Below are 20,430 nucleotides of genomic sequence, written 5' to 3' on the forward strand. Positions count from 1 at the left end.
TCTTTTTGTACAAAGATCTATTTTCTTGGAGATATTAATGTTCAATGTAATTATTCTCTAGATTAATTTCATTTTGATAGAATCTAATTTTTTAATCACAATTTTGCTACAATTTCACAATTACCTTATTTTATAGCAAATTTTCATGACTTAAATTAAATTACAATCCCTTCAGTTAAAATCTTTATTGGATGGCATAGTATATTTTTATTCCCTCTAAACCTTTGCAAAATTTTAACATTAATATCTTCTTTTCCAGTCATGAAACAGTTTTATATGCTTCCATGAAGTTATTTAGTTGTTAGTAAGGAAAATTTACCCTAAATTCAAATCCATTTGTTAAAAAATCAATGCCCTTTATTTTTCCAAATTAATAATTATTTTACACTTGGTGTTTGTAACAAGAAAAAACATATTAAAAACAAACAAAAAATGAAAACTCTTCCTTGTGGGATTTGATAGTTAAGTAAATTATCAAACTATAATTAAATTTCAATTACTTACCAAGAAGAATACAATTGAGAGATGTATATTTCTATTCCAATGAGTGAGAAAAGATCAAGCTAACATGAAACTAGCGACCTATCACTCCATGGAGTCCCTCTCTAATTCCCCACACAATATCTCACATTCCAATAGGTATTTGGATTGCATCAAAGAGAGACTATTAATAACTCTTTCTAATTCCCAACAAGATATCTTACATTCCAATAAGAATTTGGATTTCATTAAAGAGGGAATGTTAATATCCCAAGTTCTAACAATATAGAGATTCAACATTGGATGGAGAAAATAAGGAGAGAAATTGACATTTACTTTGTCACACTACAAATATTAGTAGTCAACAATTTAAATTGATATACTATTGGGGACACCACGACCAGTGAGCCCACCAGACCTAGATAGATCAGTGGTGCTAGGATATAATAAGGTGTAAGGAACTAGAGCAGGACCAAGTCTATTCTTCAAATTAGGATTATTGTTTCTGGAAGTTACATTCTTCTCCACTTGCACTAACCTTGATGAAAATTGATTGAATGCTTCAGCTATGCCATTGTCATCATCCCATTCTGTTGTTGATCCATCTATTTGCCCTATATATCTTTCATCTTTTGCATGCTTTGACAATATCTCTAAAATGGCCATGACAAGGGTTGCTTGGAATGGATTAGATACAGTTTTAAGGAAATATGCATCCACATCTCTCACCATCTCAATGTATTCTATAGAACCTTTCTCTGGAATAAGTTGCCTACTCGCGGTGGGAAGATTGGGCATGTAAGCTCCATAAGCATATTGCCCAAAGTTCACTGCAGCATGGTGAGCTGATGCAAGCCACATAATAGTTGTCACTGCTTCAACAACTTCCTCTTTCGTCTCCATTTTGTACCATCTATTCAAATCATCCTTGAGATCTCCATGCCCAACATTTACAATCTCACTCCACCAAGCTTGCAATTCTCGATCTCTTTTCATTGATGCATCATCCTTGTAAAAGAAAGTCAAGTAGTTTGAAACCCATTCTTTCATTGCAAACCATACTTCTAAGCCATCTACGGCAAATGGGTAGTCTTCAATCATAAGCCTTAGACCATGGGGTGCTCTTTGGTCTGGGACAGCCATTCCTCTGCATAACATAACAATTATATGTCAATATAGTATGTGAAAAATATTTAATGAACAAACATTTTACTCTTTAAGAATAAACCTTTTAAGAAGATCGGCAGGCAATCCTTGTTCGTTAAACTTCCAATCTTTATATATCTTAGATGACATCTCCATGGAATATTTTCCTGGAGTAAAGCTTTGTTCTATAATTCCCCCTGCATTTATTAAGCTTTGACGAGCAGCTTGATTGATGTCCATTGTATCAAGATAATGAGGTATCAGTAACTTATATAATGGATGCATTCTACTCAATTGTCTATGAGTAGCTATAATGAAAGGCTCCATTGATGCATGTGTTCTTAACCTGCACCAATAAACATAAGGAAAGTCAATGCAATAGCTTGAAACAATTGGATGATGTGTTATTAGCGAAAGGATAAAGATAGTTTCCAAAAGACATTGTAATTCATTAAACAAATTTTGCATATTATGAAGTGAAATTTAATCTAATCTCAAACTACACCCAATAAACAAAAGGTAGTTTAATGCAACAATTTAAAATAATTGGATAAGTTGTTACTAGCAAAAGGATAAAGATAATTACCAAAGACATTGTGATCCATTAAACAAATTTTGCATATTATGAAATGGAATCTAATCTAAAATAGGATAATTGTCTTGGGTATTTCCCAAAAAAGTATATATAACAATTAACAATTATTGTTTGAAGCTACTTCATCTTATTTTACATATAGATTGAGTGGGTTTAATGGTCAAAGACAAATGTTTTCTAAATTCAATTAGGAAAGGGTATAGAGTAACCTTTTCTAAATTCAAATAAAAACAGATATAAGATAACCATACCATACTATATTAAGGCATAACTCTTTCCCCACAAACAAAAAACCTCATAACTCAATTTATAGAATTTAATAATAATAATAATTTAAACTCAAATAGGAAAAAAAATAGAGCAACCTAATTTTTTTCACAAATAAAAGGTCTCATAATTCAATTTAGTAATAATAATTAAAACTCTGCTATTTGAAATTTATAATAAAAAAACTCCATAACTCTCCACACATATTTTTCAATGGGTATATAATTGTTCATTTTACAAATCATAACTTTCCAATGAAAAATATTCAATAGAGTTCTTTTAGAAACTAGAAGTGAAAACACAAACTCTTTAGTTTTTGTTTCAAATGGTGTAGTCGAAAAAACAGAAATTTCATAACTATTAACATTCGAAAATTTCTAAATTAAAATAAAATATTATAATGTTATAATTATAATTATATCGATATCTTTTATAGTGTATTATACTATTAACAGTATATTATTTTGAACATATTATTTGGAAGGACATAAAGCAAGAATGTTTACCAATGACTGATCAATTGATGGTAACCCGCATCGTTGGCACGGGCATGAGCTTTTGCTAGCAGCCATAGCGCTCCTTCCTCTGTTCCCTCCTCAGCCGGAGTGTACACGTTTCTAACTCCTAATTCCTGTTCAGCAGTGGGAGGCAAACACAACTCAATGGCCACGGGCTTCAGCACTCCCTCCTTTGTGAGGAAGAAAAGTGTGCGACTGCCATATGTCTTACTCCCCTCCGATAGCTTATTGATGCGTTCAGCATAGAGCATGTATGCATCATAGTAGTCCAGAATAAATAGCCTCTTTGAGGCAACAGCCTGCATCAACATAGATAGATTTAATTTATTTGAAATACCTATAAAAAAACCAAGCAATGGAGAACAGAGTCTAACATTGAGGTAAAGCGCGACGAACCTGCTGCACAGAAAGGCCTTCGAGGAACTTTTGTATGTGTTGCTCGGTGATTGAACTCTTCTGTGGGCCGTAGATATTTGGGTCCAAGCTGCTGGACGGGGGAAATGTCTGTCACATGTAAAATTTAATTATCGGCGTGTTTGAACAAAATGCCATCACAGATGAAGTACAAATGAGGTATCGAGTAGTAATTGAATTACTTGTAAGCATTGAATCGTCATCGGATTTAAACCAGCAAGCGCCTGCCGCGCATACTCAATATCGGACTTCCACGCGTTTTCATTAGCTATTGCAGTGGAAATTCACTTCAGCAAAAGAAATTTTCTGAAGAACAAAGATATGAACTAAACAGAGATAATATATTAATGCATTCTGACCTGCATAAACTTGAGGACGCACAAAATCTATCAGTGGATTGTCCTTGGCAGCTTCTAGTATTCCCTTGATAATCTGAAGGGGATTCTTCTCGTGCTGAAGAAGTTTGCTGACGGAGTTATATGGACTTTGAAATCCCTGAACGTAGAGCTGTTCAATTTGTTCGAATGTTTTGAAGGCAGCTTCAGCTCCATCGGTAATCTCAGGCACAATCAAGTTAGCGAAAGCATTGATGATGTGGGCTCCAAAATCAGTGAAATCCGTATGAGGAAACCTTTCGTCCGGCGGAATGAAGATCGAACTGGCTCGACTTTCAGACTTGGGATCTGCATGTAATTTTGAAAGTGTAAGGTATGCTATTCTATTATCCAGCAAGGACGTCCACGAAAGAGCGTCACAGAGCAAGGTCACGGTTCTGTGAAACCCAGTTAATCATTTTTAAGAGCTTTAAATACAAAATATTTACGACATCCATGGACTTGAGCACGGGCTACTAAATGGTATTTTCTGACTGATAAATCTACTTTTCTCTTTGCATCTTTATGAAAGCAGTGACTACAATGTGCAGTAGCGCGCTGTACAGAGCCATTACCCTTAGTCTAAAAATTATTTTGTTGTATTTAAAGTTATGGAAATTCTGGTTATCTTTTGAAATAATGTGGTGGAAATTTTTGTAAATTTAAATAAAAATAGTTAAAATTTATAATTTTAGATGTTCAGATTTTTTTTAAAGTGTTAGTGCTCAATCTATTTTCGTCATAAAAACGTCATAAAAACATGATTAAACAGTGCATCTACAGGATTTTTTTGAATTTTTTAAATTTTTTTACCTAAATTCAAACTACTTTTAACCATCCAAACCATTCCTCTCCTTTTTAAACTACTCCAAAACATTGTATGATAAATGCCGGAATGCAAGGGCATTGACGTCGAACATTTATGGCAGAATAGAATATTCGGATCATATGAATACATTGATATAAAAGTAAACAAATATTAATGATAACAACTTAAAGAAAAAACCTTCACAGATGTTAAAGAGAAATAAATATCTTAATACTATAATATTTTTTATTTCAATTACAGAATACCTAAGTGAATGATACAAAATGAACTATCGATTTGGGATGTTCAAAAAATAATTTAAAGAAAGATTAAATGTACGTTGTAATTTAGTGGGGGTTTTAAATTATTAGATGTTTTAATGTATTTATATTTTACATTACGAAGAAGTAAGTTTTTTGTTTTCAATATTTTTTAAAATAAAAATAAAGTATCAAAATGAGAGTTATAATAAAAAAATATATATATAATATATATATATATATATATATATATATATATATATATATATTTTGTTTTTTTATATTATCATAAATATATGGTTAAAAAATTAAAAAAGGAAATGTTAAAAAATATATAATCCTGATATATAAAATATTCAAGGGCCGTTATACATATAAAATAAATGTATGCTTAAATTTTGAGTGCGTTTTAAAGTGGAAATGTATAATTATTTTTATGTTTAATTAGATGTAATGAAAGAAAACATGTGTTTCTTTTTAAAAGTATGAATACTTTATTATTATTGTTATTGTAAAACTATCTTAAATTTGAATTTATTAAATCTATAAAAAAAATTAAGAATTTTTTAATTTAATTATATATCAAAAAATTATTGATATATTATATTTCTAAATATTATAATTTAAATATAGCTAAAAATATTATTTCATTAAATTAATTTTTTATTTCAATGAATTTAATTAAAATTTAATAAAAAAAATTAAAATAAATTTTTAATAAATAATTAAATTATATAATATGAATAATTTTTTAATTATAACAATTTAATATGATAATTTTTATTAAATAAATAAAGTAAATAATTTCTCAAAAAATAAAAACTAATTGGCTGAATCTCTTCACGTCAGGTGGACACTCCACTCATCATTAGGAAAAAGAAATCAGAGGGTAAGCATGAGCGTTGATTAAACCTATAGATTATGAGAGCGCCAAAACTAGAGTAAGGATCACAAGGATTAAAAAATATTAAAAGATTATTGTTCATTTTCATTTTTTAATCCTTGTAACCATTACACTCTAGTCTCTTTCCTCTCATTATTTATAGGTTTGATCGGCTCTCATACTTACCATCTGATTGTTTTCTACTCTTTAATGATAAATAGAGTGTCCACCCAAAACTTTAGACGAGAAAAACTTATCCAAAGTTCATATCCAGAAAATTCAACAAATATAAATAATTATGAAAATATTCACTTTCAAATAAAAACTAATTTCTAACTTATTTTGTAAACTTTTTCTCTATTTAATAATCCATTAAAAACTTGAAAATAAAAAATACTAACCCATAATTTTCTTAATTAAAATTTTGAAAATAAAAAATAATAACCCATAATTTTCCTAATTAAAATTTTGAAAATAAAAAATAATAACCCATATATTTTTTTTAATATTTCACAAAACAATTGAAAAAACAAAAATATTAAATAAAAACATAAAATAAAAAATAATAACCCATACATATATATATATATATATATATTTTAATATTTCACAAAACAATTGAAAAAACAAAAATATTAAATAAAAACATAAAATCAATGACACAACTTTAATATTACGAAGGACCATTTTTTCCATTGTACCCACCCAGTAAATTCCTGATATAAGACCGACAAAAAGTTTCCTCCCCCGCCAAATCCGTATCTGTATAAATTTCTACACTTACAATTATAACTAAGTACTTACTACTTAAATCCCTCTTAAATTTGGTGAGACAGGTTGTACGAAAGTTTTCTCCGACTTAAATCCCTCTTAAATTTGGTGAGACAGGTTGTACGGAAATTTTCTCCTACACCAAACCCATATCTAGCTGCAACCTCAAACTTCGCGTATCTGACACTAGAGTGCTCCACCAAACCCGTCGGTGAAACGTTGAAGTCCCTACGTTGTACCCTCAAATTTTCGGTATGGACAGCTAAAATCCAACGCTGAATTTAGTTAAATCCAAATCTAAACATACAATGTGGAGTTGGTTAAAGTTTAGTTAGATTCTAGATTTTAGGAATATTTCTCAATATACTTGACAGGAATGAAAGCATGAGAATATTACAAAATAGATTAGATAGGAATTTTTTATTTATCAAGTCTTAAAATATTTCTAAAATCAACCATTTATATAAAAAGCTCTTAAATCTCCACATACTTGACTTGTTCAAAGTCCCAATGTGGCTCGTGCACAAACTATAATAAATAGTAGGCAATTTATAATAAATAGTTTTGCAAACAAACAATATGTGGGTCTAACTGCTAAGTGTGGGGCTAATTCATCACAAATCTGGTGGTGCATTCTTGGAACTCTATGCACACCTGTTGAGACTACTCTAAGTACACTTCTCGCTCTGAAAAAAATACCAGACCGGACATAGCTGGAGCTCTTGAGCAAACTCAAACTATAATAAATAGCGGGGAATTTATAATAAATAGATTTACAAACACAATATGTGGATGTGGGTCTAACTGCGGAGTGTGGGATTAATTCATCACAAATTTAGTGGTCCATTCCTGAAACTCTATGTACACCTTTTGAGACTCTCTTTTTAAGTACACTTTTGGCTCTTATAAAAAACCAGACCGGACTTCTGGCTCTGAAAAAAAGCCAGACTGGACATAGCTGGAGCTCTATGCACACCAGTGGAGACTACTCTAGGTGCACTTCTGGCTCTGAAAAAAATACCTTACCAGAAGTCCAAGTCCAGCTGTCCACCATTCCCGGACCTCTATGTACACCTACTGTTGAGACTACTGCAGGTACAATTCCGGCTCTTTGAAAAAACAAAACAGACGTCCATTGAAAAACTTGAAAGTATGTTGAATATAAATCTGAATGCTACGATAGGCATAAGGAGGACTAAATGTTATACCTGTTTTACATGGTGGACGGCCCGTCCTGCATCTTCTAGGATATGGGAAGTCGTTGGATCCACCCAACACTGGTCTCAGCAGCTCTGGGCTGCTGTCAGGGTCCCCAATGTCGTTATAGACATCATAATCGTATATCCGATCATATACTTTCCTCTCTCCCGTTCCATTTCCTCGTAGTTCCACCATATCTTGATCCCTCAGTTTCTTAAGACCTTCTGGTGTCTCTTCGGGCAGGTAGCTCTGATCACAGGACTCACTGGTCAACATTAACCTAACCACCCATTCTTGATTGAAGCAAAGACCTTAAGCTAGAAAACAATCAACTGGAAAAGAATGCATACCTTATTAGAAAAGAAAATACGATCAGTTTTGCTGATATCATAGGGGGTAACCCACGAGTTGCACGTAAAGCGCAGTTTACCTTGACCAGGGATATCAAGAGTTAGAGATTTGAGAAAGAACTGTCGTGAATGCATATTCCTTATGAGGAATGCTCCTGGAACTCCCAAACCCGAGTTCCACTTGAAGCTGATTTCGTAGTGTCTGTCAGAAGCAATTAGTCCTTCGAAGGGACTCCAGTTTAAATAAGACGCTTCGCCAGCTGTTTTTCCGAATCCCGTTTCTGCCATAATACATTCATTTGCACGCAGATTATAACAACAGAAATCTAAAATGTAAGGTTTTATAGAAAACGCCGTGGAAACCAAAAAGAGGAGAATATTAATAAATGCAATAGCTGATTTACCTGGATCAACCTGGTCGCTGCTCACCAGCTGGAGAGACACTCTGTTGCCTATCAACTCGGATGCCTCATCGGCCAAAATTGCAGTGTAATCAGTAGCGTTGAGAATAGATACCTCTTGCAGTATCACTTCTCCAGGAATTGTTTGCTTTATGGCCTCTTTAGAAGAGCTTTCTGTTGCAGAGACGCCTTTTCTTATATTGAAGGCAAAGGTACTGCACTGGGCTTTCCTCTGCTTCAAAACCATATGTTCAGAACCAGCTGAGAATTGCGCGTGGTTTCTCCATGGCAGGTTACTGGAGCAAGCATAAAAATGGCAAAAACCAGATGCGTTTTGCCTCTGCCTCCCAAAATAGTTCAGAGTAGCCATGGGACTCCCTAATAGACTCTTTGCATCCATTCTCTTCCCTGGCCGTTGTCGCTTTCTGGCCTGGTTGTCACTCACAACATCAGTTCTGCTAAAACAGCCTTGCCCTAACAGAATTTGTAAAAGTTGTCTATGCTTGCTGTGGGCATTGGTGCCCTTTTATAGATCGTGGGTAGGCTGTGGAACAGGGTTAACACGTTTTCTTTATGCCTTTTTAATAAATATAAGGAATACGACGTTTTACCTCCCGTTGATAATATGAATGAACTTTTATTCCCAGATGATCCGGTGATCAATGGGAATGAAGTACCATTGTTTTATTCCCAAATGATCCGGTGATCCATGGGATTCATCCGGTAATCCGGGAATCCCATGGAGGAGAATTTTAACGATCACAAATTAACCAATTTTATTAACGAGGGTTTTGTGTAGATTTGAATTTTCATGAACTTCTAAAAATAATTAGTAAGAGCCACTTATAATTGTTTAAACTCTCTTCATTGTCAAATTCGAAAATATTCTTGAACCTGTAACCTGACGTAAACAATGTAATATGACAAAAAAGTACCATCATTTCTATCTAACTTAATTGGAGGGTGGCAGGTGGCGTTCTTATCTGGGCGGCTGGATGTGCTGAGATGAGGGTGGCAGGTGTCGTTCTTATCTGGGCGGGTGGATGTGGTGAGATGACTACCTGTGATTAACTTTGCAGGGCTCGTCTTAATTTTATTTGGAAGGGTAAATATTTATCTAACTTTTCAAAGATGAAAAGTTAAAAAAAAAGTGTTCTTTTATTAACAAGTGTATATTAAACAAATTTTTTATAAAAAAATGCCAAAATGAAATGGCCTCTTAAATCTTTAAAATTTAAAAAGTGGCTACATTAAAAAACTATAAAATCTCAATAGAACTTGGTAAATAGGCAAACATTTTTCTCAAATTCTATTAAAAAAAGGTAAACATATGTTTCTTCTATTCATTAGATGATCTTCAAAAGCATTTGAAGTTAAATGATTGAAAATATAAATCTATTTGCACAATGGAAAAGGTTGTTTTAGTTTTCATTTGCTTCTAATTTATATTATTTATTTTGTTCAGCTTGAAGCAGTTTAAAGCAAACCAAAGAAACAAATATATACCTTCAACAACCAAGGGAATTGAACTTTTCTCTTAACATTGCTCGGTCAAAGAACACTATCAATAGACTTTCATCTCCATTAAAAACTTCAAGCTCTATAGATTCAAAAATTTATCTAATTAATAGGAAAGTTTTCTATATCTAATAGGGAAATATTGTAATATGTAATACACATCTACAATGTTGTTGTTGTATGGCTTGGTTGGTCGTTTTTCTTCTTCTTTGAAAACGGTTTTCAAATCTGGTCTAAAAATGGTTTTCAAATTTGGTCCTTACAACGAATTCAGTCTTGGTTGATGTTTTGATGTCTTTTTCTAATAATGCAGTTTCTTTTTGTTGATGTTTTTTTTCTAATAATGTGGTTTCTTTTCGTTAATAATGTCGTTTAATTTTTCTATGATTTCAAAATCTCCTTAAAGACCCTTCATAGCAGCAGCGACATGGATGGCCACACGCACTCCTTATTTCCTAGATGCTGAATGGAGAGAATGAAGCCGGAGACACAATAGTAGTCGTATGGATAGCTATTAGCATTCTATATCTTTTGTGAAAACAAACAGAGGAAAAAGAAAACTAATTTGTAACCCTGTAGGCAGGCTAATCTTCGGTTGTATGGTTATTAATAGGGTGCTGGAGTTTCATTTTAACACTTGAGAGTTCTCCTTAGTTCAAAACTCTACATAATTTTATGGGAAGTGCACTTATTATTTCTCAGATTTTTTTATAGTATTAATTTGTATGTTTTCAAAAACTAGAGAGTTAATAAAGAAAAACGATTTTAAGATAAGAGAAGAAGTAGGAGGTTTTAAATAAAGCTTGATTTTATAAATGCTACACTTGATAGTAAGCTTGAATACAATAAGTTCAAATGGAAACAATGCTAGGCTTTTGTAAGCATTCTGGTTGTCAGTCACGAAATCATCTAAAAATAGAAAAGAGATGGTAGTAGTTATTTATGAGAGTATAAAAAGTGTTCATGAATCACTAAGCCTAGTTACCACCATCTAATGGGGTAATTTAATAATTGAGAAATCTTGTATGAATGGTTGGTTGAAAGAAAAATTTTCAAATTAGTAAAGAAAATGAGGATATAACAGAAAATGTATATGGTTATGATGTAAAAATGTCAATATTATCACTTTAATCTATTTTTAAGCTCGATAAAATTACATCTTTAACTAATCTATTTCATTTATTACTATAAAATGAAAATTTATTCATTTATTACTATAAAATAAGAATTTAAATTAATAAAGAGATTAGTCTGTCTATATACCTATGTTCGCTTAAAAGAAACCCTAAAGAAAGAACCCTATCGACCTTATTATACTATCTCAAGGTTTCCATGTCGAACATCAAACTTTCAAAGTAATGATGTCCTCATGGAAAATGTAAGTAACCCTATCGACCTTATTATACTATCTCAAGATCTTTATGTCGAACATCAAAGTAATGTCATGAATATGTCCTCATAAAGGTAGGATGGAATATGTTTTCATAGCGGTAGGATGATCAGTACTCGAAGATATTCGACATCCTCGAAGATGTTGGGTATTTCAACTGTGCATTGAATTGTGCCTTGAAGCATCTCAACAACTCTCCCCATTGAAGACCTCAATTCCATATCATACTATATGTGCCACAATGTAGTCTTTACCACTCTCTCTGCTTCTTCCCAATCTATCGTTAAATCCACATCCTCTTCAAGCATCGGTTCCAACATCTCTCTCAATTTGATCCCCATCTTCATTTGCTCTGCTGCATGCACTGGAAACTGATAACCCAAGCATTTTTCGACACCCTCCATGATCATATGGTGCCTTAACATTACAATATTTATCCCACTCACAATCTCTAGCAAAATGATGTCGAAGTTGTAGATGTCTGCTAATGGGAAGATTTCTCATCCACTCTAGCATTAGATACCCTCTAGTGCCTATGATAGTGGAGAAGTAGAAAGTACGTTCTCTATCCACAACTTGGCCAACCCAAATTTTGGTACTTTAGGAATGATATTTTCATCCAAGAGGATGTTTTGGGGTTTTATGCCACAATGAAGAACTTAGTGCAGGCATTCCTCCTGCAAGTACATGAGGCCTCTCACCATGCCTAATGTATCAGGTAGATGGTAGTAGTTACTTACAAGATGAAGAAAAAAAGGTTCCTAAATCACTAATCATATTTATCTCTATCTAATGGGGTAATCTCATAATGCAATCTTCTGTTAATGGTGGCTTGAGAAGAACAAATGGGAATATGAATCTTGAAAAATGTTGGTGGTAATAACCTACACCAAGATGATGGAATGAATTGAGATAGAGGGTAACGGTTTTTAATCGCCTAGTTCCTCCACATGGGTTAGATGTGGGAAGTGACTAGGTTTAGCTTATCACCTACAATGACAAATTAAGTAGCTCTCTTGGAGGGAAATGAATTCAATGGGTAGTGGTTACTACCCACCAAAATTTATGCAAGTTCTTATGCTTCAATAAGAAATTTACTTATCCATTTCACATATTAATGTATTAGTTACTTCCAAAGCAAGAATATAGGATGGTTTGTCTATCAACCATTATTAATTTAGCATTGACAAATATAAATTATAATTATTTGTGCAATTTTTTTGAGAGCATAATCTCTAACTTCAATTGGAGGGGCTAAGTTGCACTCTAAAACAACATTACAATATAACAAATTAATTTTTTATTTTTTATTTTCTTTGAACTTTCTATTATTAATTGAACCATGATTTAAATGTGTACACTACAATGCCTCCCCTATACTCTACTCTATATTACTTTAACCTTTTATTATTTCTTAATCAAGTTGACATATAAATGTTAAACATTTATGCCTACACATCTACCCCTAATGTTTCCTTCACAAGTTATATTATTATTTATTTTAAGCCTTTATTATTATTTAATTGAGTTGATATGTAAATGTTTACAAATATTTTGCGTCTATAAATTGAACACATTAATATAAATTCAATATATTGAGCATAACATGTAAAAATAATTACATAATTTCTTACATTATACCTACACAACTCCTCTATACTCGCCTATAGAGTGCATGTCTGTTAATGAGTATAAACATTTGAATATTGACTCAATTTAAAGATGTTGTAGTAGTTGTAAATGACTCATATATAAGAAAAAATAGATCAATTCAATTAATTTTTTTAATTATATTTTTGTTTCTACATTTAAAATTACAAACAGTTTTTTCTCAAAAATTTATAATTTATACATATTACATTAAAATGAATTTAAATAACGAATATTCGTATTTTAAAACATATATGCATAAAAAAAAAATTCAATATTTATAATTAAAAAAATAAGTTTATATTATAAAATCAATATTATGCACTTCATAATTAAAAATTATAAAGCATGTAAGCATATGAATTAAGGCTTTAATAAAATTAAAAATATGTATGTGAGAGTGAAATTTGTATAAATATAAATAATATTATTAAGAATCAATATAAATCTATTTACTAAATATTCAAAGTGAATCAAATTTCTAGAAGTGTAATTTTTTCCTCAAATATTGCAATTAAAATGAGGTTTACATTTTGAAAGATTTGATCCCTTTTAGCACTTGGTAGAACCAAAATTAAGATGGATCTATACTGGTTTTAAATTAAAAAAATAGATATATTAATTTATCATATCTTGATTAAATTTAATAAAAAATCATAACATAATATAAATTTATTATATTATAATTTTCATAAAATTTTGTACTTATTGATAATCCATCTTAAACTTGAATCCATCAAACACTCAAAGAAATCAAATCTATTGAGGTGCAAACATTTTCTTAAATTTTTCAAGGTTTTCACATCATGAGATCTGATCCCTCTCAACACTTGATATTTCCAAAGTTAAAATAGATCTAAACTAATTTTAATTAAATTAATATTATACTTTATTATTATTATTATCAAACTTAATATTTTATGTGGTATATTACAACATCTCTTTTGTATTGAATTGTAATATAGTTATAAAAAACTTTTTAACAAAATAAAAATTCAATTATAAATTTATTTATTTTATTAATTGTTTAATAATAATAATAATAATACTCTAAATATGAGAAATCCATACATCCATGCACAAATAAGAAAGAGTGAACTTTGGGCCTGGAGTATGCCCTAAAACTGCTTCTGCTTGGCTAAGAGCTCGTCTTCCTCGGACGTAAGGAAACAGGTTAACTGCCCAAGACCCAGAGGCATCTGGCAAGAGTGAAAGCCTGCTCCCTTACGGACCACCAGCGGGTTATTTCAGGTGGCGTGGTTTTCCTTGATAACAGTGATGTGTCAACTGACATTCGCGGATAGCAGCCAGAGATGGCTGTCCTCACTGTTGGTTTGACAAACTGAGTTTGATAGGTTTTTCCACCTTTTGAAAAAAAAAAAAAAGAAAGAAGAAAGAGTGAACTTTTCGATAATAATAAAAAAAAAAAAATTATTAATTGTTTAATAATAATAATAATACTCTAAATATGAGAAATCCATACATCCATGCACAAATAAGAAAGAGTGAACTTTTCGATAATAATAAAAAAAAATTAATAAGAGATTAATTCTTATAGTGATATAAAAATATAAAACTAAAGACAATAATGTTTTGCATGATTTTAAAAGCGCATTCTAAGTGAGTTTATGGAAATAACTTATTACATGTAGATATTATCATTAAAAGAAAACAAACTGAAAATTTGTTAAGTTTTGGAATCAATCCCCGTTCTGCTCAAGAATATTCACAAATTGGTTTTGGTTCTCATGTTTTTATACCATTCCTAGAGAGTTACAATTTGATTTATACTAAACACATCTAAGTCTCTCAGCAAAGCATTCTCATGTTTTTATACCATTCCTAGAGAGTTACAATTTGATTTATACTAAACACATTTAAGTCTCTCAGCAAAGCAAAAAATGAACGGATCCTTGAAATTTTGAGGGTTAAAATTGACATATTTTTTTATTAATTTGTTTTAATTTTAATTTTATTTTAAATAGTTTAGTCGAGTCAACATAACATTGCATTATATAATTTTTGAGTCGTAAAGTGTTTTTGAGCGTAATTATATTTATTTGAATGAATATAAAGATAAAATACATAGTAATGTATTTTAAAAATTTTGGAAATATATATAATTAAGGGGAAAAATTGACATAAATTTATGAAAACTTTTAACTTTTAAAAGTTTTAAAATTTTGATTTTCTTACAGAATCCAATACCAAAAAATTCAGTGCCTCCGGTGAGGGGCAGGGTCGAGAGCCCGATGGCGAAGGGCCAAGGTGGAAGGTGGAAGGATGTGGTAGGCCGAAGGCTGAAGGTGGTAGGCTGAAGGTGGTAGGCCGAAACCAAATGTTAAAAAAGGACAAGCTAAGGGCGGGGTCGAAGGGGCTGTCTAGCTGGCTGGGCCGAAGGGCCGACGGGGCAGGCCTATGGAGGTGGTGGGCTGAAGCCTGAAGTTAAAAAAGAAAGAGAGACCCAGGGTTGAAGGGCGAGGTCAAAGGGGCTGAGGGGATAGGAGATTAAAATTTAATCTTGTGAAGCTGAACTGGTTGAAAGCCCATGGCTTATAGGCTGATGGATTATTTATTTATATGAAAAAGATAACCCAACAAGGTGGGGCTTGGTGGATGTTTGGTTGGAAGGTGGGGTGATGGGGCCCCATCAAGGTGGCCGGCCACCTTGATGGGGCCCCATCACCCCACCTTCCAACCAAACATCCACCAAGCCCCACCTTGTTGGGTTATCTTTTTCATATAAATAAATAATCCATCAGCCTATAAGCCATGGGCTTTCAACCAGTTCAGCTTCACAAGATTAAATTTTAATCTCCTATCCCCTCAGCCCCTTCGACCCTGCCCTTCGGCCCTGGGTCTCTTTTTCTTTTTCAACTTTAGGCTTCATCCCACCAGCTCCATAGGCCTCCCCCTCGACCTGGGTTCTCTTTTCTTTTTTAACCTTTGGCTTCAGCCTACCACCTTCAAAGGCCAGCCCCTCGGCCATTCGGCCCTTTGGCCTGCCAGCTAGCCAGACAGCCCCTTCGACCCCGCCCTCAACTTATCATTTTTTAACTTTTGGTTTCGGCCTACCAAATCCTTCCACCTTCCACCTAGGCCCTTCACCATCAAGCTGTCGACCCTGCCCCTCACCGGGGACACTGGATTTTTTGGGTATTGGATTTTAACCAGCTTCAGCCTACCACCTTCAGCCTTCGGCCTACCAAATCCTTCCACTTCGACCCTTCGCCATCGGGCTCTCAACCCTTCCCCTCACTGGGGGCACTAGATTTTTTGGATATTTAATCCAATACCCAAAAAATCCAGTGCCCCCATTGAGGGGTAGGGTCGAGAGCCCAATGGCGAAGGGCCGAGGTGGAAGGTGGAAGGTGGAAGGATGTGGTAGGCCGAACGTTGAAGGTGGTAGGTTGAAGCTGGTAGGCCAAAACTAAAAGTTAAAAAAGGATAAGCTGAGAGCGGGGTCGAAGGGGCCGAAGGGTGGGGTCGAAGGGGCTGTCTGGCTGGCTGGGCCGAAGGGTGGGGTCGAAGGGGCTGTCTGGCTGGCTGGGCCGAAGGGCTGAAGGGCCGAGGGGCTGGCCTTTGAAGGTGGTAGGCTGAAGCCAAAGGTTAAAAAATAAAAGAGAACCTGGGTCGAGGGGCAGGCCTATGGAGGTGGTGGGCTGAAGCCTAAAGTTAAAAAAGAAAAAGAGACCCAAGGTCGAAGGGTCCGAGGGCTCGAAGGGGTTGAGGGGATAAAAGATTAAAATTTAATCTTGTGAAGCTGAACTGGTTTAAATCCCATGGCTTATAGGTTGATGGATTATTTATTTATATGAAAAAGATAACCCAACAAGGTGGGGCTTGGTGGATGTTTGGTTGGAATGTGGGGTGATGGGGCCCCATCAAAGTGGCCGGCTCAAGGAGGGGCCCCATCAAGGTGGTCGGCTCAAGGACGGGCCCCATCAAGGTGGCCGGCTCAAGGAGGGGCCCCATATTATTATATGATGCATTTGGCCCAATTCAGGCATGAGGGTGCCATTATTGGGCAATTCAATTGCCCAAAAATGGCACCAAATTGCCTATATTTGTCCAAATGCATCATATAGTAAGATGGGGCCCCTCCTTGAGCTGGCCACCTTGATGGGGCCCCATCCCCCACCTTCCAAACAAACATCCACCAAGCCCCACCTTGTTGGGCTATCTTTTTCATATAAATAAATAATCCATCAGCCTATAATCCATGGGCTTTCAACCAGTCCAGCTTCACAAGATTAAATTTTAATCTCCTATCCCCTCAGCCCCTTCGACCCCTTGGACCCTTCGGCCCTGGGTCTCTTTTTCTTTTTTAACTTTAGGCTTCAGCCCACCACCTCCATAGGCTTGCCCCTCGACCCAGGTTCTCCTTTCTCTTTTAACCTTTGGCTTTAGCCTACCACCTTCAAAGGCCAGCCCCTCGGCCCTTCGGCCTAGCCAGCCAGACAACCCCTTCGACCCCGCCCTTCGGCCCCTTCGACCCCGCCCTCAGCTTATCCTCTTTTAACTTTTGGTTTTGGACTACCACCTTTAACCTTCGACCTACCACATCCTTCCAGCTTCCACTTCCCACCTTCAACCTCGGCCCTTCGCCATCAGGCTCTCGACCCTTCCCCTCACCGGGGGCACTAGATATTTTGGGTATTGTATTTTTTCAGAAATACATATGGAGTGTGCTTTAACATATGGCTAAACAATCACGTTGGAACTTTGTGTCTTAAAATTTATTTTTTGAGTTATTTTGTGAATGATCTCTATCAGGATCCTTCACATATGGGATTATAAAGAATTAAAAAAAAAATAGATGAAAATAATGTTATATTATTTAAGGTGGAGATTTATGGAATTAAATTAAATATAATGAGGTCTAGATTGATGGGATTAAAGGAAATATAATGATGAGATCTATGTTAATTGTAGGTATTAATATCAATCATATGAGAGAAAGAAATATGATATTAATTCAAATATCAATAGCAATTATCAGAAGCATGATCATTATAAATACTAGTGCCACCAAATTAAAAAGTTAGGTCTCTAGGATTGAAGACCAACTCTTTAACATCAACAACATACATGAACATGGCTCTAAGATTAACAACTTACAAAAATGAATTCCAAAACTAATGACAGACTACAAAGAATCACTCAATCACTACTAGAAATGGGGCATTTGAGGAGTGATTGGGGCCATAGGTTAATAGTGAGTCACTTGTTGGAAGTGGGCATTACACAGGTACACCTTTTTAGGATAAGCGCCACCATATGTTGCATAGATTTCTTAAAGTATATTTGAGCAAGTTTGATGGATCCAACCCAACAAGATGGGTTGCCCATATAGAACATTTTTATTTTTTCAAATGTATTGATGATGACTTGTTGAAACCCCAAGAGGGTATCTTATTCTTTGTTTTGTAGTGTTAGCAATGGTGACAATGGCATAATAAGTCATATATAGGGTACATATCTTTGAGCTACTTTCTGAAGGTCATATATGTTTGATTAGAAACTAATATTATTTTTTAGGGATAGTAGAGAAATTTCTACGAAACTAGCATAATGAAAAAATGTGTTACTTCCTTCACACAATTAACAATCCACATAGAAGGCAAGATTGATACATATTTTAAAAATATGATTTATTAATGGTTTGAAAGGAGGATATAGAGCATAATTCTAGATTGTTATCACCCTATTTCGCGATCTCTCATCCATATAAAGTGGCATGGATTGTGGTAAGTACCAAGACTAAATAACCATATTTTGTTCCACAACCGTACCCTCATTTTGTGCCCACTTTACCTCTTTCTTCGAACCTGAAGGCCCACAGGTTAACATGGATATAATTATGATAACAACAACATATAGGCCTATGCTATCATTGTGATTAGATTTTTTCAATGGCCATTGACATAAGGAACATAAATTATTTGTCGTAGATATAGCCTCATCTAGCACTTTTAAGGAAATTTTATAGAAATCCAATAAAGATATGTATATAATAGATACTACATCTCCTCTTCATGAGGAAACCACCTAAGAATCCCATTGTGAGGAGCCCCAAACTTCCCTCCATGCTTTTTCGAGAATCATAACTCCCTAGGCCTTGAAAATGGTTGGGTACATCAAACATAGAAAGGTAACTGTCTTAATTGACAATGGTAGTACCCATAATTTCATCAATCATAGAATATGAAAGAAAATATAGTATTAAGGCCATGCAGTGCACAAGTTCCAAATAACGATAACTAATGGTGGTAATATAAAATACAATGGTAGGCGTGAACATGTGAATTACAAATAAGAAAGTATCACCTAAAACCTAATAAGTTTTCACTAAAATCATGGTTGTGATGTAGTCTTAGGCACATGATGGTTATGAACATTGGGATTTTGACAACATGAATTTCAAGGACTTATACATGAGCTTCACTAAGAAGAGATATTGGAACCCTTCTAAGAACATAATAGGTTCGCTTGAAATCATTAACTTTCATTATATGGTAAAACTCATGATAATGGTCAGTCAAGGATGATTATTGATTTCGATTCCATACAAGTTTTGGATAGTCCATTCCCTTATGAAATTCATCCTAATTAAAAGTTGGTCCTAGAGGAGCATAGAAAGGTCTTTGAAACACCCCACAACATACTCTCCTCGTGTTTTGAGCATGATCATGGCAACTTCCAAATTCTAGGTAGTGTATCGCTGAATGTGCAACATTATATACATCCTTTCACACAAATAAATGAAATTGAAAACATAGTTTAGGAATTGCTAGAGGCTTGACTTATCCATATTAGTGCAAGCCTCTACACCTTACCATCATTATGTTTTTAATGAAAAAAGGTAATTGGCACATGTACTTATATTTCCACACTATTAAAAAGTTGAGTATCAAATATAAATTTCCCATTTCCATATATATTTATTGAGAAGAATGCTTATTCTCTAAATTTTATCTCAATTTTGTTTATTCCCAACTTTAGATGAAGAAGAAAGATATTCCTAAGATGAAGTTTCCTATACATGGGGATATTTCTTTTTTTGGGTCATATCTTTTAGACTTCTCAACATGACTACTTTTTAGAGTCACATGAATAGAAAATTTTGACCCTTTTTGCACAAATTTCTACCATTTAAGCCACCCATAGTTGTATAAGCTTTCATGGATGATATTTTTAAATTGCATGGTCTACTTAAGTACATTGTGTTAAATGATGATCATGTCTTCACCAACGAATTCTAATAAGAGTTTCTTAAGTTAAAATGTGTCTAGTTGAAAATGAACACGGCCTATCATCCCCAAACAAATTGTCTAATAGAAATTTTTAATAAATTTGTGAATACCTATTTGACATGTTTTTCTTTAGATTGACAAAATTAGTA

General features: G+C 33.8%; 1 protein-coding gene across 1 annotated transcript; it reads right to left on the reverse strand.

Annotated features, from left to right (window-relative positions):
- Positions 1–665: 665 nt before the first annotated feature.
- Positions 666–8,953, reverse strand: LOC149187757 (linoleate 9S-lipoxygenase-like). The gene is made up of 9 exons (XM_089412878.1): positions 8,471–8,953; positions 8,067–8,347; positions 7,725–7,965; positions 3,780–4,103; positions 3,603–3,688; positions 3,403–3,510; positions 2,995–3,305; positions 1,709–1,972; positions 666–1,627 (listed from the first exon to the last, which is right to left on the reverse strand). Exons 1-9 carry the CDS (start codon positions 8,865–8,867, stop codon positions 850–852), a joined length of 2,790 nt encoding a protein of 929 aa, XP_089269004.1. The 5' UTR covers positions 8,868–8,953; the 3' UTR covers positions 666–849.
- Between the last annotated feature and the right edge of the window lie 11,477 nt (positions 8,954–20,430).

Source organism: Pinus tabuliformis, chromosome 3_1 (genome assembly GCF_031772625.1).
Source record: "Pinus tabuliformis cultivar Carrire ecotype Pingquan chromosome 3_1, CPIR1, whole genome shotgun sequence".
Taxonomy (NCBI): domain Eukaryota; kingdom Viridiplantae; phylum Streptophyta; class Pinopsida; order Pinales; family Pinaceae; genus Pinus; species Pinus tabuliformis.

Excerpts from the sequence above, each read along its gene's own strand:
- LOC149187757 (XM_089412878.1), bottom strand. The coding sequence starts at position 8,867 with ATGGATGCAAAGAGTCTATTAGGGAGTCCCATGGCTACTCTGAACTAT. Across the intron at positions 8,348-8,470 it reads CAGCGACCAGGTTGATCCAG|AAACGGGATTCGGAAAAACA; the intron begins GTAAATCAGCTA and ends GTATTATGGCAG. Across the intron at positions 3,306-3,402 it reads AAGGCCTTTCTGTGCAGCAG|GCTGTTGCCTCAAAGAGGCT; the intron begins GTTCGTCGCGCT and ends ATGTTGATGCAG.